Source organism: Halichondria panicea, chromosome 10 (genome assembly GCF_963675165.1).
Source record: "Halichondria panicea chromosome 10, odHalPani1.1, whole genome shotgun sequence".
Taxonomy (NCBI): domain Eukaryota; kingdom Metazoa; phylum Porifera; class Demospongiae; order Suberitida; family Halichondriidae; genus Halichondria; species Halichondria panicea.
The window spans coordinates 5306066-5331144 of record NC_087386.1 but is presented as its reverse complement, the minus strand read 5'-3'; the positions used below and the strand labels follow the sequence as shown (position 1 = coordinate 5331144).

The 25079-nt window shown below is 39.6% G+C and overlaps 1 protein-coding gene across 2 annotated transcripts in view; it reads left to right on the top strand.

Annotated features, from left to right (window-relative positions):
• Window positions 1-3848: 3848 nt before the first annotated feature.
• The window catches only part of LOC135342592 (ankyrin-3-like), a 40115-nt gene continuing 18884 nt past the window's right edge, over window positions 3849-25079 (top strand). The window contains exons 1-20 of one of the 2 annotated variants that reach the window (XM_064539364.1): window positions 3849-4801; window positions 11682-11768; window positions 11844-11942; window positions 16516-16614; window positions 16661-16759; window positions 16924-17022; window positions 17080-17178; window positions 17390-17488; window positions 17535-17633; window positions 17804-17902; window positions 17960-18058; window positions 18270-18368; window positions 19150-19248; window positions 19295-19393; window positions 19557-19655; window positions 20868-20966; window positions 21019-21117; window positions 21312-21413; window positions 21460-21552; window positions 21676-21965. In XM_064539364.1, coding sequence (XP_064395434.1) covers window positions 3914-4801; window positions 11682-11768; window positions 11844-11942; window positions 16516-16614; window positions 16661-16759; window positions 16924-17022; window positions 17080-17178; window positions 17390-17488; window positions 17535-17633; window positions 17804-17902; window positions 17960-18058; window positions 18270-18368; window positions 19150-19248; window positions 19295-19393; window positions 19557-19655; window positions 20868-20966; window positions 21019-21117; window positions 21312-21413; window positions 21460-21552; window positions 21676-21741 — 2721 coding nt within the window. In that variant the 5' untranslated portion in view covers window positions 3849-3913 and the 3' untranslated portion in view covers window positions 21742-21965. Of the gene's footprint in view, window positions 4802-11681; window positions 11769-11843; window positions 11943-16515; window positions 16615-16660; window positions 16760-16923; window positions 17023-17079; window positions 17179-17389; window positions 17489-17534; window positions 17634-17803; window positions 17903-17959; window positions 18059-18269; window positions 18369-19149; window positions 19249-19294; window positions 19394-19556; window positions 19656-20867; window positions 20967-21018; window positions 21118-21311; window positions 21414-21459; window positions 21553-21675; window positions 21966-25079 lie in introns of those variants that run through there. The other variant, XM_064539363.1, reaches the window with a different exon arrangement.

Genomic DNA, 25079 nt, shown 5'->3' with positions numbered 1-25079 from the left:
TACTCTTGCCGTTAACGTAGTGCTATATTAATGCGAGATATATACTAACTAATACGAGCGGTTATGATAATTATTACATCGCACAATTAATTAGAGGCCTGCATGCAGGGAACAATTCCCATTGAAATCGTGGCATTTATACTAGACGAAACATGTTAATGGCATAAATAAATGTCACATAACGTTTTATAGGAGCCTTAAAATTGGCCAAAATACATAATTTTATATGCTCGTATATTATTTCTAGCACAATACGTATACGGTATCTCACATAATACCATGGCATAGTTATAGCCATGGGTACATGTATAACATGCACTCAGCCATTTCATATAATTATCAGTTCACCAATAGTGTGTAATGCCATTCACATGCATGCACATAGTACAGGTAACAGAGCTTTTCCAGTTTGAAAGAGTATGCCCTATATAATTATTTAAATACACTAGCTGAGTTTTGAAAAAAGTGAGACAAATTGTATGACACTATTTAGATGCTTAAAACTACTGGAATGTTTTAACTGCATGTTCCCATAATAATATGCATAAATGACCTGATCATGACATCTTCAGCAGATTACATCAAGAACGAAGACATTATCAAACTTCATTCTTCTATAAATAATTCTCATTGGACATATGCATGCATGCAGGACACCATCAATGTGTACATGCAGATACAATCAACTGATTTCATACCTCACAGAATCTATTGGTTTCTAAATTAAACAGTCACATGCATTGCAGTTATAGCAGATCTATATAATTATAATTATATAGAGAATGCACAGTGTTAATTATTACAGCATAAAACAATTTATGCATGCAGTTACCTTGCCCTAGCTGGGATTGAGATGTCTCAGTATAATTATATAGCACTGCTTCGAATAATTTTCACTTTCAGCGTCATAATGACACACACAACTCAGAACGTCTTTCACACTCAAGCCAAACCAGAAATCCAAAATTAACAAAAATCGAAAATCAGCAAAAAAATCTGGAGACGCAACTGCTGATTGCTTTGTTGCTTTGTGCAAAATGAGATACCTCGAAAAGACATCAATGCGCAAGACATTATCCACTTGCAATTGTACCTAAATTATATGTCTACAGGATAGTCTATCATGCTCATTAGAACTTGATGCTAAGGATTGCTTGAATGCACTGGACGTAATTATTAAAGCATGCATGGTTTTCTCAAATCTTCCTTTAATTTGATTTTCTGGTTGAGTTAAGAACTATTGATATAATTATTTTTGCACCTCTAATGCTCGAATTTCTTTTTAATCTCCCTTTGATGGTATCCTTTTTCTTCTGTACGCAACACATGCACTTTTCTTTCTGGTTGGTTAATGGGTTTCAATTTCACCCACTGACAGATTGTCACGGTATATGTGTATGGTATAGTAAGCCTTTATCATTGGGGCGCTCCGATCGTTGGTAGGGATATGCTTGCATGCCTTCCAATATGGGGACGATTATTTTAAGAAACTGGCCTGGCACGTATTACCACAAAACTAAAACTATAAACGTAGCATAACCATTACGTAATTAACACACTGTACACATCGACAGTTTAATAATTATGTTGTAACTATAATTATGCCTGTATACCTCTGATTCAGCACATTCTAAGCATTCCTCACTCACTCTCATATCTTCTTCAATCTCTAGTATTGCAGCATCATCATGCACTGCCTACTTCATGATAATTATCGTCCTGCTTAATATCCATACCTATACATCTATAATTATTGTATAGCTGTAGACTATAATGTATACATAACTGGACTTGACTATAATATAATGAAGATCGTTTGTGTATCATTACTGTGTTGGATCCTGGTATAGAATTTACCTTATATTAAGGGGTGTTTCAACAAATGTTCAGGGTTTCCGTTTACGAATCACTGCTCTCGGAAAGTCAACAAGTTCTAGTCAATTAAAGTAACCTCAGAATTGTAAACTTGGGTATATAATTATATAGGTATTAATTGATACATGCTTGTCTAAGAACAGCACTGAACATTTTCAGGGTCAAGTTCCGCACTGCATGCTCTCGGAAAGTCTGAAAAGTTGCTCAGCATGTTCCCAGTCAATTAAATTAACCCGAGAAGAGTGTATCAATGTATTGGTTGATACCTGTTGGTCTAAAACCAGCACTAAATATATTTTCTGGGTTTCCGTTTACGAAGCACTGCTCTCGGAAAGTCTGAAAAGTTGCTCAGCAATTTCTTGTCGATTAAAGTAACCTCAATCTTAATTGGGCATATCAACGTATTGGCTGATACCTGCTTGTCTAAGACCATGCAGCACTGACCATATTTTCCGGGTTTCCGTTTACGAATCACTGCTCTCGGAAAGTCTGAAAAGTTTCTCAGCTATAGTTCTTGCTCAGCAAGTTCCAATCGATTAAAAAGTAACCTCAGAATTGTAAACTTGAGTATAATTATATCAAATACTGGCTGATATCTGCATGCTGAATATATTATTTTTCAGGGTTCCCATTAACGAACCACAGCTCTCGAAAAGTGAAAAAAGTTGCTCAGCAAGTTCCAGTCGATTAAAGTAACCTCAGAATTGTAACTTGAGTATAATTATATAAAATACTGGCTGATATCTGCATGCATGTCTATAGACCAGCACTGAATATGTTATTTTTCAGGGTTCCCGTTAACGAACCACAGCTCTCGGAAAGTCAGAAAAGTTGCTCAGCAATTAAGTTCCCAGTCGATTAAAGTAACCTCAGAAGAGTCATATTGGCTGATATCAGCATGCATGCATGTCTAGACCAGCACTGAATATATTGTTTTTCAGGGTTCCCGTTAACGAACCACAGCTCTCGGAAAGTCAGAAAAGTTGCTCAGCAAGTTCCAGTCGATTAAAGTAACCTCAGAATTGTAAACTTGAGTATATATATCAACATACTGGCTGATATCTGCATGCATGTCTAGACCAGCACTGAATATATTGTTTTTCAGGGTTCCCGTTAACGAACCACAGCTCTCGGAAAGTCAGAAAAGTTGCTCAGAAAGTCAGAAAAGTTGCTCAGCAAGTTCCAGTCGATTAAAGTAACCTCAGAATTGTAAACTTGAGTATATTTATCAACATACTGGCTGATATCTGCATGCATGTCTATAGACCAGCACTGAATATGTTATTTTTCAGGGTTCCCGTTAACGAACCACAGCTCTCGGAAAGTCAGAAAAGTTGCTCAGCAAGTTCCAGTCGATTAAAGTAACCTCAAAATTGTAAATTTGAGTATCACTGAATATATTCAGGGTTCCCGTTAACGAATCACTGCTCTCGGAAAGTCAGAAAAGTTTCTCAGCAAGTTCCAGTATACATAACTTATTGGCTGATACTTGTCTATAGACCAGGACTGAACATAATTATTCCAGTTCCCGTTCTCGAACCATTTTTCTGACTTTCTGAGAGCCATGATTCATGGCTCTCAGAAAGTCAGAAAAGTGGCTCGGCGTGTTCAGTAGAGCCAAATAACCTCAGGACAATAAATTGGGGAGTCAGTATAAGTAGGAGTTAGGTGACTGGCTGAATTAACACACCTTAAAATAATTATGATAATCATACTAAATCTAGCTCAGTGTACAGACATAATTACTGCAGACATGTGCAAGTAGCTAGCTCTATACTGCAGACAATGAAGAGTCTACTTACCTGACTCTTAAAACTAGGCTGGCCAGCTCTCTACTTACTAACATACTAGTAGAGTGATCAGGCAAGAGCATCTCATTACATCTGTGCAAAGTCAAGGGTTAACCTTGGAATGCATTGCCCTGCTACGCCCACTCATTTAACCTTCACTTCCGCTTTTTCCAATTTCTGGCTTTCTGGTCCTACATGCGCAGTAGGACGTGTCTTCTACGTGCCCCTGGCCCTATGTCAAGCTACAAATGGCTACAAGAAGTGACCTTGATGCTCTGGTGGTCCAGGTGGAAGGATTGGATCTAGAGGAGAACAAAGCTGGCGCAGGGGCTTATGGCTGTGTCTTTAGAGTGACGGTGAATGGAAGACACTGCATTGCTAAGAAGATACATAACGTATTGCTCCAAGAGCGATCCCTTGGACAGAGGGAGAGCATTGTAACAAAGTTCAGAAATGAATGTCATATTATGAGTGTTTTACATCACCCCAACATAGTTAGTTTTGTTGGAGTCCATTACGGCCGCGATAAGAATGACATCAGTCTAATAATGGAGAGGCTTCATTCCGACTTGGCCAAATTTATTGAAACCCATCGAAACACGAATATCGCCACTATAATCCATATCCTGTATGATATATCCAAGGGCCTTCACTATCTTCACTCTCTGACTCCTCCCCTCATCCATCGTGACCTCACTGCTCCCAATATCCTGCTCACTGAGGACCTCACTGCCAAGATCGGAGACCTGGGTGTGTCCAGATATCTGGACCAGAGATTGAATCTTGTTTTGACTGCTACCCCAGGAAATCCAACCTACATGCCTCCCGAGTGTCACGGGGAACGGCCCATCTACACTACCAAGCTGGACATCTTCTCATTCGGTCATCTCATCATTCACACTGTTATCGGTGATTTCCCTAAAGTCTGCAATGTACCTCATAGTTTTCGCAACTCTAGGAGGGGAAAGGAAGAGCTCATGTGTCGAAGCACTGCTGTCCATGGGGACAAAATGGGGAAGAAACACGCTCTTTATCCTCTTGTTGTTCGCTGCCTCCATGACCGACCTCAACGGAGACCATCAGTTGATGAAGTGATTGTCTCACTCAGAAAGTTGTGTCTACAGCACCCCAGGATGGTACGTGAGTGAGTGGGTGGAGGTATCAAATGTGCATTGTCAGTGTTTATTGCTATTACTTAAAAGTAACCAGCTATTATTATGCCTCGAGGCGTAGCTGCACGAGGGATACGGTAAAGCTGACTGTGTGTATGTGTGTGTGTGTGTGTGTGTGTGTATTCCAGCTGTAACTTCAGCGGTTGCAATGCGACGAAAACTAACAGCTTCTATATAGGCTTCTAGCCACGTTCTCTTGGATTTTGATTCGTGGATTAGCAAACTAAAGCTTCTTTCTCGAGTTATGGCTAGTTTGACTCACATTAAAGGCTGTCGCAGTCTCTTCAGAATCTTTCATAGCATCATCTGTTTGCACAAACTTTCTATTCAACGTATGAGTTAGCCTTGCACTATAAAGCGCTAGGTTTTTGTTAGCTACAAGAGTCAGAAAGAACTGTTAAAGCAGCTAGCTATAGTAGCCATTTGTGAACTTGATCTCTTCGCAGACACACCCTTTAATTATTCCTGTGGATGTAATTCGCATGCGCGCTCATCCCCACAATCTTATAGAGAATCCTTACTTCTCAGTCTTGAGATCCTGGTATGCTGATAAGCCACAAAACACAACAATGATACCAAGATAGCAATACAGTAGAACCTCAATTATCCGGCTTGGCAGTTTTCTTGTTATCAGATCAGAAAATGGGCGTGTCCCTCAAACGCGCATGCGCGTTGCATCTGTTACCATGGAGACATGCCTGCTTATCTTCTGCGCATGCGCAAACAACCATGTGGTGGCACTGCTGTTTATCAATAAAGTGGGTGGATCAAGGCGTGGTTTATCTATTCGATTATCCGGCATATTCACTTATCCGGCCTGCTTCTGGAACCAAGGTGTCCGGATAATCGAGGTTCTACTGTAGATGCATGTACATTAGCCTCGATTCCAGGCCGATTAAAATACGGCCTGGTACCTATTGCATGGTGATAGTGCGCATGCGTTAGTTTATTCTCCAGAATCTGGGTAATCCCCTTTTCTTTCTCTCATCTACCGTATAGCGTGTAATTTTCGTCGGGAAAATCTTCGTGGTTTTCGTGGTTGGAGGTCTGACCACGAATATTTTACCCACGAATGAAGCGACCTCGCCTACCTTTACCTGCAGTGCAAGCTCCAACCACGAAAATATTACCCACGAAATGTCTCAATATTGCTGAACCACGAATATTTTGTCCCCCGAAAATTACCCGCTATACGGTATTTTCTATCTTTGTACATCAGCTTAGCTCTCTATTGTGTTGTTCCAGAAGGCTTTCACACTAGTCTGAGGCCAAAAGAGGCTCTCATCTACCCTCTATGACGGTTGTATGGTCAGGATGTCTTACCTTGGATCTGTACAGGCTATGGGAAGTGTATGGTACCTCAAACTGCTACTTGCAAAGACAACCCGGCCTATAGGACCATCCTAGACGTAGATGAGAGCCTCTTCTGTCTTAAAACTAGTGTTCAAGCCTTCTAGACCAACGCAATAGACGGCATAAGCCACAGCTTTACAGAACTCAGTCATAGAGATAAAGTATTATGGAACATATTCTTAGTAAACGGACTAATTTCCTGTGTAATTTACTAAGGTTTTACGTTCGTAGTACGATTACCCATATTCTGGGTAATTTGAAGCGCATGCGCACTATCACCCCTGCAATAGGTACCAGGCCGTATTTTAATCGGCCTTGAATCGAGGCTACATGTACATGTACACAAGTCTGGTAACAAGATATATGTACACAAGTCTTTTCTCAGTTCTCAGTTATAGATAGATATACACTTTCTGCTTGTTTAGATACTACTGTCTGTGCTTAAATTCTCTCTTACTCTGTTCCTTTGACAAAGGTTTGCTCCCACTGTTTGACTACAGGCCATCTAAATAACATGCAGTTGCTTCAGTATCGTTGAAGATTATTCATCAAGCCATCAGATAGGCTTCAGTTTCCATTCAGCTCCTCTCCTATAATGACTGTGTGGAATTCAATTCTGTCAACAATTGCAATCAATAATAATAACATGTAATTATACCTCTTCACCTCTTCTAATAGTTTTTGAGCAAAAGCAAAAGAACAGCGAGAGGGTTAGGTGTGTTGCGTGTTTTTTTATGTGTTTAAACGGGAACGGTGCATTTACACAAACGGAACAGGAACTTTTTATTGAGGGGTATATACTGTATGTGGTAGTCGTGCAAGCTTACATAGGCTGGATGCATAGCAACCAGTCAGCCAATCAGATGGGAAATATATCAGTAAATGCACAGTGCATGCCTCGGGGTTTATGACAGTAAACCACACCTCTCCCTCGGGCTACGCCCTCGTGGTCGGGAGGTTTACTGTCATAAAAATAAAAACCCTCTACACTGTGCATTAACTAATACTTAGACCGGCATGCACTGTTTAGGAAGTTTCCACATGATTTAGAAGCCCCCAGGGGTAGTATAGAAGTTATTCAGGCAGGGCTCGAAATTACAGTCTGACACATGGCAAAATCCGATCATTATGTGTATACATGACTGAGCATTACACGTGTTAGTCAAACATTTTGTGGGAGCATACATGTAGAGCTAGCCAGAGATCGCTTAGGGGTTAGCTATTCTAGCACTAGTAAGAGCCCTTGTCAGAGTTCTAGTAGCTCAGAACAAGAAGTGTGGATAAATGGATCAGTGAAAATGCCAAAGAATTACAAATTGCCTCGTGGCTGTACATTGAATGTATTTAGCTAGCTGAGAGCAAGCGAACTGTTAGTTTATTCTCTCTCTCTGGCTGGTGGGTCTCTCTCTACAAAGTTTCATGATAAGCTATCATCTGCAGGCCTAAGAAACTTGAACGAGTTTATTGCTGGCTCAAAGAATATTCGAGCGTCCAACTTCGAAGATCATGCTGCCAGTCTCATACACAAGAACTAATGATTGTGTGCCTGTAATTATCTGATTTTGAATATAGAAATTGTATTAACGGCAAATTTATGTTGATTGCATGTTAGAGCCAAGTTAAATGTTGTCGGATCAAAACATTAAACATTAATTAGACTGACATTTTGACAGTCATGCTAATATTTTTAGCGCGAGCCCTGTCAGGCGTTATAGTGATGTTTAAATCCTTGTTTTCTTCTGATCTTCAAAGGACCAGAGTCTATTTATTAACTATGGTTGCAGCTATATTAGCTTCTTATAAGCTTCTCATAAATAGTAGGCTTCTCATAAATAGTAGCTTCTCATAAGCTTCTCATAAATAGATCTATGTCTTTTATGTGTCATAATTCCTCGGTATGCATGCGCAAGCGAGGCATACGGCAGGGTTTCATCTAGTGGGGGGGGAAGCTTCCCCCCAAAAGAGAGGGGAAAATAGGAGGAGGAGATACAGTCCACAATTTCAAACCAATACCAAGTTACATGTCAATGCACATTGCCAGGAGTACATCGCTAATAGGAACAACAAACAATATAGGGGGTGTGGTGACCGGAAGTGGGCGTGGCTTCAAATTTTTTCGGTGATGCACACAGTTCCTTTTCTAACTTCCATCCCAAACTTTTAATCCTGGATGAAACCCTGTACGATAGTGTGTTTGTGTGTCTGCATGTGTGCACGTGCTTGTGTGTGCATGTGTAGACTGCTACAGCTGCTCAAAGATGCAAGTAAAAGGCTTCTAGTCATTTTTTCTTGGATTTTACTTCATGGATTTGCAAAATAATGCTTACTTGGAATGCCTTTTCAGAAGAGTCTGTAGCAAAACTTGTTCACCAAGTGTTGCTACTCTGCTTAGTAGTTAGCTTTGCACTAGAACATGCACTAGCTATTGGTAGCTGCAAGAGTGAGAAGAGAGCTGCAAGGCTCTGCTGATGCAGTCAGTAACAGTAACTTTAGACTTAAACTTTTGGCATCGATTGTTTTCAATGAAAGCACCGCAGGTGCTGATGCCTCGGTGGATATGCCAAAGCTACATAACATAAAGCTACTAATACACATAACTATGACATGATGAACAATTAATTTGCTGCGTGCAAACTGAAATAGTGGGTAATGATCGACCATGATTGTTGTTAAAAAAGATCAATGCCAAAAGTTCAAGTCTAAAATTAATGGCTGCATTAGCAGAGCCTTGCAGCTCTCTTCTCACTCTTGCAGCTACCAATAGCTAGCGTTCTAGTGCAAAGCTAACTACTAAGGCCACACCAAATTGATCTTATGTTTCACGGACTTTTAATCTCCAAAAACAGACCAGGGTGGCAAGCAAAAAAAGAAAAAAAATTGATGAATATCATTATAAAACCACAAACAGAGTCACAACACACCACAAAAAGTCACTTTAGCAAAACATTACAACATTTTGCTAGATCACATGGCTATTCTGACCTCTGACCTGACCACTAATTGGTTAATTTTTTTGGGCATTCTGCAAAAATATGACCCGGAAAATCCATGAAACATAAGATTAATTTGAAGTAGAGTAGCAACACTTGGTAAACAAGTTTGGCTACGTGCTCTTCTGAAAAGGCTGCAATAGCATTCCAAGTAAGAAAAACTAGGCATAACTCGAGAACGAAGCATTATTTTGCAAATCCACGAATTAAAATCCAAGTATAAACATGGCTAGAAGCCTATAGAAACTCTTACTTGCACTTCATTGATCCTTGAGCAGCTGTAACAGTCTACACACACACACAGACACACACACAGACACACAAACACACTACCGTATACCTTGCTTGCGCATGCGCACCGAGGCATAACAATAATCATGGTCGATCATTACCCATTCCTTGAGTTTGCATGCAGCAAAATTAAATGTTCATCATGATATATAATGTGTGTATAAAAGCTATTAGTAGCTTTATGCTTTGGCATCTCCACCGAGGCATCAGCACCTGCAGTGCTTTCATTTATACAGTATCTAGTAATTCACATGCACATATAACGATATATAACGATATACTAGAAGCAACAGATGAGAATCTAGACGACAGCTTGGCAACTTGGAAGAATACAGAGTAACTGATTGGAGTGCAACAGGCTATAATAGAGTAGATTATAGGCAGGAAGACAATAACTAGACAGAGTGTACCTGAGTGCAACATATGAAAATGGGAAGACAATAACTTGGAAGACACTCTGTCACAGATTTTTCTGTTTCCATGCAGTATAGTCACAATGTGTTTCTCGATAACTGGCCGCTCTCTTTGAGATTGAGGACAACCCCGAGCCTCTCAAATAGTCATGCGGAATTTTCTAGGTAACAGAAGTAGAGCCCAGAGGAGGTTTGACAGGGTCAAAAGGTCATTAATGAATTAATCACGTGCTCCATGGAGATCCACCTATTGCTATTTCATCTGATCTTTTATCATTTTGATCAGTTCTCTTGATTCAATAATAACGATCAATTCGATGTACCTCAGCGGTAGGAAGCGAGAAATTCCACCTTTTGAACTCTACACCACGCCCATTTTGACCAACGTTTATAAAACGCATGAAGTATATATAGCATGCAGTGCTGACAGACATTAACAGCCTTCAAAAACGTGCTTAGACTAAGCCTTATAGTTCTTTTACATAAAAAAAAGCTTCTTATAGAAATAAATGTGCCTTTAAAATCAAAAATAATATAGTTTGCGTTATGCGTGTTAACTATACTAACGCATTGGGTCCAAAGGTCAGGATTGCAGTACGCATTGGGTACGTCTAAAGGTCAGGAATGCAGTATGCAATAATTTTCTAATGTTATTATACTTTCCTTTTGACCCTGTCGAACCTCCTCTGAGTAGAGCCTGACAAGTCATGCAGGGCTCGCGCTAAAAATATTAGCATGACTGTCGAAAATTAATGTCAGTCCAATTATTGTTTTGATCCGAATTTTGCTCGGACATGCAATCAACATAAAGTTGGCCATACAATTTATAATTTCTATATTCAAAATTAGGCACACATGCATGCATTCATTAATTGGTTTTTGATCTTGTGCATGAGGCTGGCAGCATGATCTTCAAAGTCTATTTTGGTTGACAAAATATCTTGGGCCATGCATAGTCTTTTCCCGAAAATGAGAAATTAAGTTGGACGCTCGAGTATTCCTTGAGCCATCAATAAACTCATTCAAGTTTCTTAGGCCTGATAGCTTATCATGAAACTTTGTAGAGAGAGACCCACCAACCAAAGTGAAAGAACAAACTAAGAACTTCAGATAGTTTGCTTGCTCTCAGCTAGCTAACTACATCCATGAGGCAATTTGTAATTCTTGGTCATTTTCACTGATCCATTTCTCCACACTTCTTGTTCTGACTGAGCTACTAGAACTCCGACAAGGGAGTGCTAAATAGCTAACCCAAACTGGCTAGCTCTACATACATGTATGCTCTGACAAAATGTCTGACTAACACGTGCAATGATCTGTCACGTGCACATAATGACCGGATTTTGTCAGATGTCAGACTGTTATTTCAAACCCTGTCATGTGCCTCGTGAAAGAGATCGAAAATCTGAGAAAAATGCCCATGGCCAATTAGTTGTTTGGAAACTGATTGTAGAATATCACTTGTACAAAGAGGAAAAGCTTCTCAAGAACCTTAGTTACTCATTTGCAGTAAAATGCGATAATAATTATATATATATATATATAGTGCACTTTAGAAATGTATATGCATGTGAACGTTTTTTAAATCTCTAATTATACAAATATAGCTCTACAAAATAGCTGTGTAGTCAGTTTTCAGCCTTCCCTGCAGAGATGTAACTATATACGTGAAAAGTGCTAAAAAGCTACAGAAGTATAATTATAGTGCCAACCCTAGGCCTATTGGCTTTAACAATATGTGCATGCACATACAATTTTATATTTTGGGTGTGTTACTGATAGCATGTTTTTTCTCAGGCATTTCTGGATGCTTGTAGGACGGGTAACGTGGGTGTGGTTCTGGAGTTACTGGAGTGTGGGGCTGATCCCAACCAGGCAGACAAGGTGAGGGGAATACACTCTACTATAGACTATTTTATAGGGGTGTTAGTTTGTAGATGCTATTGTCTCGATCTACAGGATAGTTGGACTGCTGTTTACTGGGCCAGTAACAATGGACATGATGAGATAGTGAGGGTCCTCTTAGCAGCCAAAGCTACAGTCAACACTCAGACCAAGGTTGGTTTTGTTGTACAAACACATACTATCAATAGAATCAGAACAGTTAGCAGCTACCATTCCTGCTGCGAGACAATCAATACTGACAAAAGCCATGCTGAAGTAGCAGCCCAAGATTATAAAGTTGCAACTCTGCATGCCTTCTTTTCCAGCAGTAAGACTCGACTATAAGCGTATTTACTATATATATAAGCGTATCTTTATTTTAAGCGCATGCATGCTCAACTGTATAGTCTCATAAATCGGCTGCCCTTCTTTTGGGAAGACACAATTTTAGTTGCCAAGACTGAATTCCGTCTTGACCAATCAGATTGCAGAAGTCCAGCTAGGTGATGAATTTGGAGGCAACAAAGAACTGGGGTCCTTGGGGCACAGAGTTAGCACCACAGGCAAAACAAATAGATTGAGCATGTGTTGATCTTGAGAGATGCCTGCGCTTGATGATTTGTACAATTATTAACAATTAACAAATACAGTGCAACAACCAAAGAGAGTAGAACTTTTGATTTTTTACGTTTTTGTGAATATCTTCTAAACTAAATGTGATTGGATCAATTTAAGTGCAGGTACTGAAACTTCAACTATTGGCGCTTCCATTGGACCACCACCTGTTACATCATATGACATTATCATTCCAAAATGGCTGCTAGAATATGTGTACATTGAAAATATGTTAGGCATGAAACTATCTTATATGTTTGAGTTAAGATCTGAAATTTGTTGTGCAAGTACATCATTACCTTGTGCAACTTTTGAGCTCCAACAGAGGTGCAGGCTACTGGTAGGTTCTGAGATACACAGAATTTTGTAAATTTATAGTAGCAAATGTGTTAGGCATTGATTTTTTGAGTTTATGCTAGTTAAGGTCTGATTTTTGAGGAGTATGTACTACAATAGTATACTTTTCATCTGTACTAACTTACAGGAGCTAGACCAGTCTCTTCTTTGCTAGAGCAGCCCTTCTAGTCAAAAATGGTGATTTTGCTTCGTTTTGATGCTTTTTACTGCTTTTTCTGACGTAAGCAATGATATTCATTGATTTGTGACATCACAAATCATCTTGTCGTTATTTGCTACATCCAAGTTCATGTGATGTCTACCTGACAACTACACACAGTTGGTCAGTCATAATGTGTCACAGGGGCGTGGCAAATTACATTACTACACAACAAAAACCAAAAAAATCAGCTAAAATCACCATTTTGGGCAAGAAGAGCCGCTCTAGCAAAGAAGAGACTGGTCTAGCTCCTGTAAGTTAGTACAGTGAAAAGTATACTATTGTAGTACATGCTCCTCAAAAATCAGACCTTAAACTAGCATAAACTCAAAAAATAAATGCCTAACACATTTGCTACTATAAATTTACAAAATTCTGTGTATCTCAGAACCTACCAGTAGCCTGCACCTCTGTTGGAGCTCAAACGTTGCACAAGGTAATGATGTACTTGCACAACAAATTTCAGATCTTAACTCAAACATATAAGATAGTTTCATGCCTAACATATTTTCAATGTACACATATTCTAACAGCCATTTTGGAATGATGATGTCATATGATGTAACAGGTGGTGGTCCAATGGAAACGCCAATAGTTGAACTTTCAGTACCTGCACTCAAATTGATCCAATCACATTTAGTTTAGAAGATATTCACAAAAGCATAAAAAATTAAAAGTTCTACTCTCTTTGGTTGTTGCACTGTATACATGGGGGCATAAAATACAAATTTGATTACATTCCATTGGTTTTGTGAGCAATCAACATTTCATTTTGAATTGACCTCATGACAAGAGTGCTCAGACGCTCTTCCCAAAAGAAGGGCGGCTGATTCATGAGACTAGCTCAACTGCAGGTTATTTGTACTTAAATTGAATCGCTTTTCCAATTATGCAAAGGATATTAGTGAAAATTTATCAGCTAATTATCCGAGGCGCGCGTGGGTGGCCAGCGGGTATAGTAGTCCGTTGGTTTGTTTGTTTATTTGTTTGTCTGTCTGTTAGTAATTTATGAGCCTGCTCATCTGGATGCCATAGCTTGCGTTTACAGCATGGATAGCAATTGCAACAAGTTAACTTGTTGCCCAAACGCTATGACGTCAACTCTTCTGATTGGTGCTTCCATAACAACGGATGACGTCAAACTATGCCTCCATAACAACAGTCAAAGATTTACAGCAGCTACGGAGGAGCTAGAGATCGACTGGTGGACCATTCCTGACGACCAGCGAATTATAAGTGACGATATTTTGGACTGGATATCCCCTGAAGCTGAACAAATCTTCCAAGACGATTACTTACAAGAAATGGCAAAAGAGAACATGCCCCCTGCAAGTAAGCGCCATAAGAAGACAGAGCAGTATTCAAAAGTTGCTGTTACTTCCTCCATATCTCTCCAGCAATTTTCTATAGCTATAGCTAGCTTAGATTTAATTTACCTATGCAAATGATGAAATTATTGTTGGCTAAAATACATGTGTTTTGAAGGAATTTAGTGTATTCATTAGTTTTGCTGAATTCCATAGTAAATTTTTTAGGTTTTCTTCCCACTAGTAGTTATAAAGGTAGTAGCCTATAAAAGGAACCAAATGAGTTATTGGGTTGGATGGTGGGGCATCAGTCCCAAAATGGATATTTCTTAAAGAAATCTACTGCATGTGCATATAATCCAGTGCATTATGCCATATAATGCAGTGCAATATATGGTAGCCATGGCAGTGATGCCAACATGCCATATACTGAGCACTGGATTGCTTTGATCTGCCCACTCACTGGGCAACAAGTAAATTAATAGTGGCAGATTTCGATGTTAAAGCGTCTTTGTAAAAGCAAGCAAAAGCTAAGAAGCTTGGACTTGCATGTTGACTAGCTCTACACGTGACCTTTATTCAAGGTAGATCGCAGCTGAAGTGATCCTCTACAGTATGCATGTTGCTTCTATATAAACTGATCACTCCTCCGGTTTTTATGTTATAGTTATAACACGGGCACAAGGGATATGGAATATACTGCACTGAAGCACGAGGTGAGTGTAATATATGCCATGCATCCCGAGTGCACGTGTTATAACTAGTTTATATCCCGAGGGCATAGCAACATAACACTGTCTTAGTAACACAATATAAACTGCACAAAAAGATGACAGAGACAACTCTAGACACAGCTCTCTTCTCTCTTCTAGACTCCAGTATCTGCAGCGTATAAGATTGACATGACCGACAAATGGCTTGACACAAAATTGTTGGAGTCCCAACGCTGAACCACTGCAAAACAGCCCCACCCCACTACTGCTGCAAAGAAACAGCCCCACCCCACTTACTGCATGCTGCGAAGAAACAGCCCCACCCCACTACTCTCGATCTCAGTGTAACTTCTGCTCAACAGCCCTCCGCGGTCAAGCCAAGAAGCTCGCCTCGACACTGCTGCAAAACAGCTCAAGCCCCAGCAAAAAGAGCCGCTTCTAGTGCTATGGTGAAACAGAATTGGCATGCATCACGAGGTCGAGAACTAGGTCTAGGAACACAGACTCTTCCACAAAATGAACCTTGAACAATTTTAAAACGTGCATGGTTAAAAGGTTGCAAAGAAGAAGCTCCAGAGTCCAGTCCAGCAGTGCTGAACATTCCTGCATGGCTTTACTTATTTGATACTTGTTATTTCTCATGATAATTAATTGTCTGTCTAATGTGCCAAAGGGGCGTTTTGTGGTTAGTGCATTATGACTTTGTGGTCAGTGCAATATGACTTTCAGCAGTGCATTATGCTGCATGGCAACAACATAGCAATGGGATATAAAGATCTATTTATTCGATTATGTCAACAGCCAAGGTTTGTTTTGTTTATCTCTAGCTTTTACAGTGCATGTAGCTATATTAATCTGGAGGGACTCTCGTCTGATCATGCTGAGAGAATGTGAGACATAGATGAGGTAGACTTGGACCCTTTTGTTCCAGTTCCTTAAATGTTGTAAAATGAACTGTAATATAATACCAAGGGCGTATAAAACAAGAGAGAGCATGCAACAGCAAAATAGCAGAATTCAAACAAATGTGAACTACAGTGGAGCCCCCCCTCTATAACGGACACTTTTGGGGAACAATGTTTTGGCCTTTATAGAGGTGGCCTTTGTTGAGAGGTTATTTTGTACACAAACTGCTCATTTGGGACCTGGGTGCCTGGCCGTTATTATAGCAACTGGCCTTTATTCGGAGGTGGTTGTTAACAGCTAGTGTAATTTGCTAAAAATAGAAATTTCTATTTTTAGCACTTCATGAAATTCTGAAAATAGTGATATGTTAGGGTTACTCACCGGTTACTGAGTGGGGCTCGAAAATGACTGCATTATAATTATAGGTGCATTCTCGTATATAGAGCTGAACGCATGCATGCATGTGCTAATAATCCAGTTTCTACGGTAGCTAAACAGTCAGGTACAAGCGTTTTACAAGTCTAGTTTGTCGCGGTAAACTGTGAAATTCAATTAAAAAACTGTGTCGTACCCTGACATATTAGTGTATATATAGTCATGTGATATTGTATGAGTGATATTGTGTAATGAGTGGATCTGACTATGTACAGGATGGAACCACTGCGTTGTATGTAGCTGCTCAGAATGGTCATGTGAGAGCAGTGAAAGTTTTAATTGCAGCGAAGGCTCAAGTTAACATTCAACAAAAGGTGAGATTTAATGTTTGTCTGCCAAAAATTATTTGGATGTGTACAGAATGGAGCCACAGCATTGTACATTGCCAGTAAGGAGGGTCACTATAGAGTTGTTAGAATGTTGTTGGAGGCCAAAGCTGACGTCAACATCAAGACTAATGTGAGTCACGCTGCATGGTGGTGTTTGTGTACTCTGTTGATTCCATGGTTGAGTGTGTGTATACTGTCACCTCTGTGTATGAGTGGACTGAGTAGTGGAGAGTGTACAATTAGCTGGTCCAGTTGCAATTATTATGTATAACTATATGGTTTATTGTCTAACAGAACAACCAGACCGCTCTGTATGCAGCCAGTGGGAATGGACATGATGAGATAGTGAGGGTCCTCTTAGGAGCCAAGGCTATAGTTAACACCCAGACCAAGGTTGGTTTTGTTGTACTAACACATTTCCTGTTTACATTGTTTTCCTCCTATCTACAGTGTGGAAAGACCCCTCTTTGGATAGCCAGTTTTGATGGTCACCAGAAATGTATGGAGCTCCTAATCGATGCTGGGGCCAATGTTAATGTACCTAATGAGGTGAGTGTAAGTAGCTGTACACACATCTCAGAGGCCACTAGCCACCCATTTTCTGTTGACCTAGTCCATTAGACACCATGCAGAGCTAGTCATGTTTGTGAGAACCGGTAGTTGGTAACGTTAGTGTAGATAGTCATGTGATATTGTATAGTTCGTGGGTCTGTGATGAGTGATGGTTCACCTGCTCATACTATATCTTGACTCTGTACAGATTGGAACCACTGCGTTGTATGTAGCTTCTCAGAATGGTCATGTGAGGGCAGTACAATTGTTGATTGCTGAAAAAGCTAAAGTTGACATTCAACAAAAGGTGAGATTTAATGTTTGTCTGCCAAAAATTATTTGGATGTGTACAGAATGGAGCCACAGCATTGTACATTGCCAGTAAGGAGGGTCACTATAGAGTTGTTAGAATGTTGTTGGAGGCCAAAGCTGACGTCAACATCAAGACTAATGTGAGTCACGCTGCATGGTGGTGTTTGTGTATTCTGCTGATTCCATGGTTGAGTGTGTGTATACTGTCACCTCTGTGTACGTGTATGAGTGGACTGAGTAGTGGAGAGTGTACAATTAGCTGGTCCAGTTGCAATTATTATGTATAACTATATGGTTTATTGTCTAACAGAACAACCAGACCGCTCTGTATGCAGCCAGTGGGAATGGACATGATGAGATAGTGAGGGTCCTCTTAGGAGCCAAGGCTATAGTTAACACCCAGACCAAGGTTGGTTTTGTTGTACTAACACATTTCCTGTTTACATTGTTTTCGTCCTATGTACAGTGTGGAAAGACCCCTCTTTGGATAGCCAGTTTTGATGGTCACCAGAAATGTATGGAGCTCCTAATCGATGCTGGGGCCAATGTTGATGTACCTAATGAGGTGAGTGTAAGTAGCTGTACACACATCTCAGAGGCCACTAGCCACCCATTTTCTGTTGACCTAGTCCATTAGACACCATGCAGAGCTAGTCATGTTTGTGAGAACTGGTAGTTGGTAACATTAGTGTAGATAGTCATGTGATATTGTATAGTTTGTGGGTCTGTGATGAGTGATGGTTCACCTGCTCACACTATATCTTGACTCTGTACAGATTGGAACCACTGCGTTGTATGTAGCTTCTCAGAATGGTCATGTGAGGGCAGTAGAATTGTTGATTGCTGAAAAAGCTAAAGTTAACATTCAACAAAAGGTGAGATTTACTGCTTGTTTGCTTATTTGGATGTGTACAGAATGGTTGGACGACATTGCACATTGCCAGTAACCAGGGTAACTGCATGTCGAGTTGTTAGAATGTTGTTATGCCTCGGTGCGCATATGTGCAAGCGAGGTATACGGTATAGGTATGTTTTTGTGTGTATATGTGTGTCTGTGTGTCTGATCTGTGTAGACTGCTACAGCTGCTCAAGGATCAATAAAATGCAAGTAAGAGTTTCTATAGGCTTCTAGTCATGTTTTCGATTTTAGTCGTGGATTTGCAAAATGATGCTTGCATAGTTCTCGAGTTATGCCTAGTTTTGCTTACTTGATGCCTTTTCAGAAGAGTGCGTAGCAAATCTTGTCCATGGAGTGTTGCTACTCTATTTAGTAGTTAGCTCTGCACTAGCTAGAACGCTTGGCTGCAAGAGTGAGAAGAGAGCTGCAAAGCTCTGCTGATGCAGCTATTATAATTTTAGACTTGGAATTTTGGCATAGATCGTTTTTAACAACAATTATCGTCGATCATTACCCACCCTTTGAGTTCCCTGTGATTCTGGATTCTGCCTAGCATGCAATTAATGCAAAAAAATATTCATCATGATCAGATATAATTGCTTATGTTATGTTGCTTTGATACCTCCACCGAGGCATCAGCACCCGCGGTGCTTTCATTGACATTATGCAGATGATGTCAATGAAGCATTAGATAGTCATGTGATATTGTATAATGAGTGTGTCTGTGATGAGTGCATGACTATCTTGACTCTGTACAGGATGGAACCACTGTGTTGTATGTAGCTGCTTATAATGGTCATGTGAGGGCAGTGGAATTGTTGATTGCTGAAAAGGCTAGGGTTGACATTCAAAATAAGGTGAGATTTACTGCTTGTGTGCTTAAAATTATTTAGATGTGTACAGGATGGTTGGACGGCATTGCACATTGCCAGTCACCAGGGTCACTGTGGAGTTGTTAGAATGTTGTTAAAGGCAAAGGCTGGCGTCAACATCAAGACTAATGTGAGTCACGCTGCATGGTGGTGTTTGTGTACTCTGCTGATTCCATGGTTGAGTGTGCGTATACTATCACCTCTGTGTATGAGTGGACTGAGTAGTGGAGAGTGTAAAATTAGCTGGTCTAGTTGCTGTGATATATAATTATATGGTTTATGGTCTATAACAGGACAACCAGACAGCTCTGTATGCAGCCAGTGAGAATGGACATGATGAGATAGTGAGGGTCCTCTTAGCAGCCAAGCCTACTGTCAATACTCAGACCAAGGTTGGTTTTGTTGTACCATAGATTATTGAAGTGAGGGATTGGGATTGGAAACGCATGCCTGGACTCAGTGAAATTCTGGCCCATTCGTGTTTCGCTTAGCCCACGCAGTACTGTTGTGGCGACCTGAAGCATGGAGTTTTTTTTAGAAGGACAGAGAAGTGCCTTGGCCTCAGGGGCAGGGCCGTGTCAGCGAGTACTATGCTCTTTATATTATATTACCTAATATATAGTTGTAACCTTCACCTGAAAGTGTCTACTAAAGGAGTTTCATGAGCTTTTCTTGACTGGTTGAGGATTGTGGGTTTTTTTATCTCTCCAAAAAGAAGTACAACCTGTTCGAGATTGGAGACAAGCACAGTGGTATGTGCTTTCAATGTAGCAACTTTGTGATTGACTCTCCATGGTAGTATTTGCTGTCAAGTTTATTATGATCACACTCATGACTTTCACTTGCGGGATTTTGTGGGTGTTGAAGTAGCAAATGTGTATAGGCTAGAAGTGACCCTTTAATGTTACTACGTGCTTTTTTACACTTCATTTTTAGTTATACTAATGGGTCGCCAAGTTTTTGGGGGAAAGTTATGAGAGAATAAACGACGAAAATGTCAGTTGGAAGACCCAAGGTTATCTCAAACTGATATTGTTTAATCTCAGATTGTGTGCATCTGATGATGCTTTTTCAGGTTTACATCGGCAGACTGTAGCACGTTCACTGAACGACTACCAAAGAGGACATTCAAGGAAATTGCATAATTATTTCTGTATTTACATTATGAGTACAAACAGTACAATAATTGCAATAATTTTAAAAGAGAGTTGAGGTGTTCTTGAACTTCTATTAATATTCCGTCTGATCCCACTGTAGACTCCTTCATACAATGACAAAGAGCTCCTCTAATACTAACTTTTGAAACACAAATGGAAGCTAGTAGCCCAACTTGATCCTAGTAGCCTTCCTGCCTGTCTCATGTCTCTTTCTGGCTAGTCACCTTCCTGCCTGTCTTTTTGGCTGTTAAAGATGTATTTACTAAAGTTATTATAGGACAAAGGTCAATTTCATGTGACGGAGGCAGAAAAGGAGGAAACGTAACCATAACACGGATGGGCCACGCATTTACTTATGTGTTTCTAATCCCTCTCTTCAATAATCTATGGTTGTACAAACACATTTCCCACAACATGCTATACATTAACTGTTTTCCTCATGTACAGTCGGGAAAGACCCCTCTTTGGACAGCCAGTTTCAGTGGTCACCAAAAATGTATGGAGCTCCTAATCGATGCTGGGGCCAATGTTGATGTACCCGAAGAGGTGAGTGTAATTTCCCACAACATGCTATTTACATTGTTTTCCTCATGTACAGTCGGGAAAGACCCCTCTTTGGACAGCCAGTTTCAATGGTCACCAGAAATGTATGGAGCTCCTAATCGATGCTGGGGCCAATGTTGATGTACCCGAAGAGGTGAGTGTATGTAGCTGTACACACATCTTAGAGGCCACTAGCCACAGAGCCTCCCCATGTTCTGTTGACCTGGTCTATTAGACACCAGAGCTAGTCATGTTTGTGTAGAGAGCACTGGTAGTTGGTGTATCCCCTGACATTAGTGAGATAGTCATGCGATATTGTATGAGTGATATTGTGTAATATCTGTACAGAATTATGGAGCCACTGCGTTGCATGTAGCTGCTCAGAATGGTCATGTGAGGGCAGTGAAATTGTTGATTGCTGAAAAGGCTCAAGTTGACATTCAACAAAAGGTGAGACTTACTGCTTGTCTGCTTTAAATTATTTGGATGTGTACAGAATGGTTGGACGGCATTGCATACTGCCAAGGGTCACTGTGAAGTTGTTACAATGTTGTTGGAGGCCAAGGCTGACGTCAATATCAAGACTAATGTGAGTCACAGTGCATGATTTTAATCGTCTATGTGTTCATCACCATGGATTATGTGTAATTGTGTTGCTGTCTCGATCCACTGTTAATTTTCCACACTAACTGCTCACATACCCACTATACAGGCTGGGAATACTGCCTATGATCTGGCTAGGAAAGGACACACTCAAGTGTGTCAACTACTACACTGACTGTTACCATGGCAGCTAGCCTCATATATACGTAGATTGCTTTATATACACTATTTTATAATTTTTGTGTCTACTGCGGTTTCTCAACCATTGCCATGCATTTCACCATTTAAATTTTGTTTGCATGAAAAATGTGGTCAATAATGGAATTTGTGCAAAATACTAGATTGTTCGATTAAAAACTGTATCTACTGTACATGTACTTGCTTGATTTTGCATCTATAATTATACTATAGGTTGCCGTCACAATTTGCAATGTCTGTTTTTTGCTTGAAAAATTGATTATACCATTACAAAATCTATCCTATTCGACACTATTTAGATCATAGCAACCGTGAGTTGTGTATCTAGCCAATCAGATTTGAATGTTCTTATCTGCTACAGGATTTTTCTAAGTGACAGTACATGATTTTCTAAGTAAGTACATAAGTTGAATAGAACACTTCCTTTAATTTAGCCACTCAGATTGCAGTATGGCTAACATGATCTTAGGAAGTTTCCACATGATATTTAGAAATCTAATTAGATCTAGTCATATGGAAACTTCCCATTAAGGGCTTTTAGCGCATGCTAATATTTATGCTATTATTGCTAATTTCATATCTTTTGCTATTAGCAAATAATATCATGCTATTTCTTATAGGCGCTATTATTGCTATTTCATACTGATACTCAAATAATAGCATGCTATTTCTTATAGGCGCTATTATTGTTATTTCATACTGATACTCAAATAATAGCATGCTATTTCTTATCTGGCGCTATAATTATTATTGCTATTAGTCTATTGCTATTTATTATTGCGTATTTCATATGCTATTATTGTTATTATTGCGTGATTTTGGTCTGCATCTAGCTAAAGAGTTCCGCTATAGTCCTCAGTTCTTACAGTTTCGCAAGAGTTCTTACTGGTGAGAATATCAGCACTGTCCGAACTTACGTGGTTTGTGTCCGACGATTGCAACCACTGGACAGCGTTTTATTCAGCTGTAAAACAAACAATTTTCACAGTATAGCTATAGCTACACAATTTGGAGAAAAGAAATTAGCTTTAAAATGGTCTTTGACTCGTGTCTGTATCTTTTGTAGTTTTGAAGATATTGGTGTCCGACATAATTATGATGACGTCTGATGATTGGTACTTTACTCTAGTACATCTTATTACTTTGTCATCACAGGACACTGTAATTAGACCTTGCCATGTCTTGAACACAATTAACTATACATTGCAACACCATTTTATTACAGTTTTTATGCTATTAAGTGCATGAGTCCTATTATTCTATAGTTAAATACTGTAGAATCTACATTCATTTATCTATATTAAACATTTATCTTTAATTTCAATGAAAGATATTTCCCTGCCCCCTCCAAGAAATGACTAGATCTATAATTAATTTACACAACTACTATACACACTACTAAAGGGGAGGATGTGGATGATAGCTATCTTTGAGTACAGAGCTAGTTTAAAAATAGTATAAAGAGGAGGAGAGAGAAATTCAGTAGATGTTTTGAGCTTGAGCAGATAACATCAACGTCTTCACACTTTGTTGGCAGTTCTGTTTGCTGTGTGTGAGAGAGATGGAGTATTACATAATTATCAGTACGAACATAATTACAGGCTTAATTCTAGTAGAACTTTAATTATTTAGGATGGAGTTTATATAGAACTCAAAGGGGGGGCTCTAGCTCCGTCAGCCCTCCTCTGCCTTCGCCATTGACGTATATGCATAATACATCATAAATTGTGACTATACATTTAACTGACGTCTTATATACTCTATATGCATACATGGTCTCAGATATGGGATACTACTTTTTACCATAAGAGGAGGGGGAGTGGGAGGAGTAGCAGGAGGAGGTTGACCAATTGGAACAAAGACTGTCGAAAGATTCTGGGTGGCTTGAGTATATACAATCTCTTGGAAGAGCGGCACACTGATCGACCGTCGGCTACATCTGATTGAGGAACATCAAGACATTGTGCTGCATATACAATTGTTGTACTCTTCCCTAGAAAAAATTACATGTAATAACAATTGAAAAATTACATGTAATAACAATTGAACTCTCTATAATTATTGCGCATGATTTTAATTTGCAAAGCAAGATACGAGATATTTACCTCGAAAATCTCGTTGGTCACTACATTCCTCAATATGAACATAATAGCGTTGGAAAGATCAACAGTACTGGAACCAGTTGCGAATGGAAGGCTGCCTATGAACCCATAGTTAGAATAAAGACTTGCCATGGTGCCATCAGTACAAATCTGCAGCTGATGTGGTTTACCGTTTGCAAACTGTGGAGCAGGAAAAGTAACGTTAGCCTGATCGAAAGTTAGGGTCACACCAGCATTATCAACTACGAGTGAGAATACGACTAGTGGAAAGGGTCCCGGTGGGCCAACAATTAACATTATATATAGTGGTGCCGGATTTGATGAGTTGGTGGTTAGCATGGTGAATCCCAGGCAAAATGGATGGTTGAAGTCTACTCTATCTTCAATTGTAGAAAAAAAGACACGGGGACTAGTATCACCAACGCTGTCGATATACTGCCTTGTCAGGTCATTTCTGGCTCCATCAGTTGTCTCTCGACCCTGTCCAGAAATACCCAAGCCATAGTAATCTGTGAGTGAATAAAAATGTGCAAGTGACTGAATTATTGATAAATTATCTCAACAATTGGAAGTGCAAACATTTATTACACACATTCTAAATTGAAGGAAGAAAACAAGCGGAAATGCAATACTCTTTTGATTCTATTAAGCGCCTCTTCTGTAACACTCTAAACAGGCCAACAATTGCAAATGCAAATAATTATGTAGTTTATAGCATAACATTATACAATTACTCCAACAATTGCAAGTGCATTTGTATATAAACTGAAAGCACTCGAAACAAAACATTCTTCCTATGAGGTGCCCGGTAATTAAACCAGAAAACACTACAATGGTATACCATTTAAATACACAACTCTTTTTCTGAACCTCGCTTTACAATTTTGGCTTGCCATGCATGTAAGACGATCCATTGGATAATTATGTCTCATTATTCCCTTATAAATTACACTTCTAACTAATACGTTGTAAGCAAAGCAACATGCATTTTGCACCGCGTACGTGACCACTTGTTTCCAGACAGTAATTTTAATCATACATGTTTATAGAGAGATCAAAATAATTGTTCTTCGTTCGCTACATTGCATTGCGACATGCCTGCATGAAAGATATTCACAGTGCTAATGCATACGAATTGCCGGAATGAATGCATGTAGCACATCCAATTGAGCCATGCAGTTTTAATTGTTGTAGCTGTTGCCTCTGTGAGCTG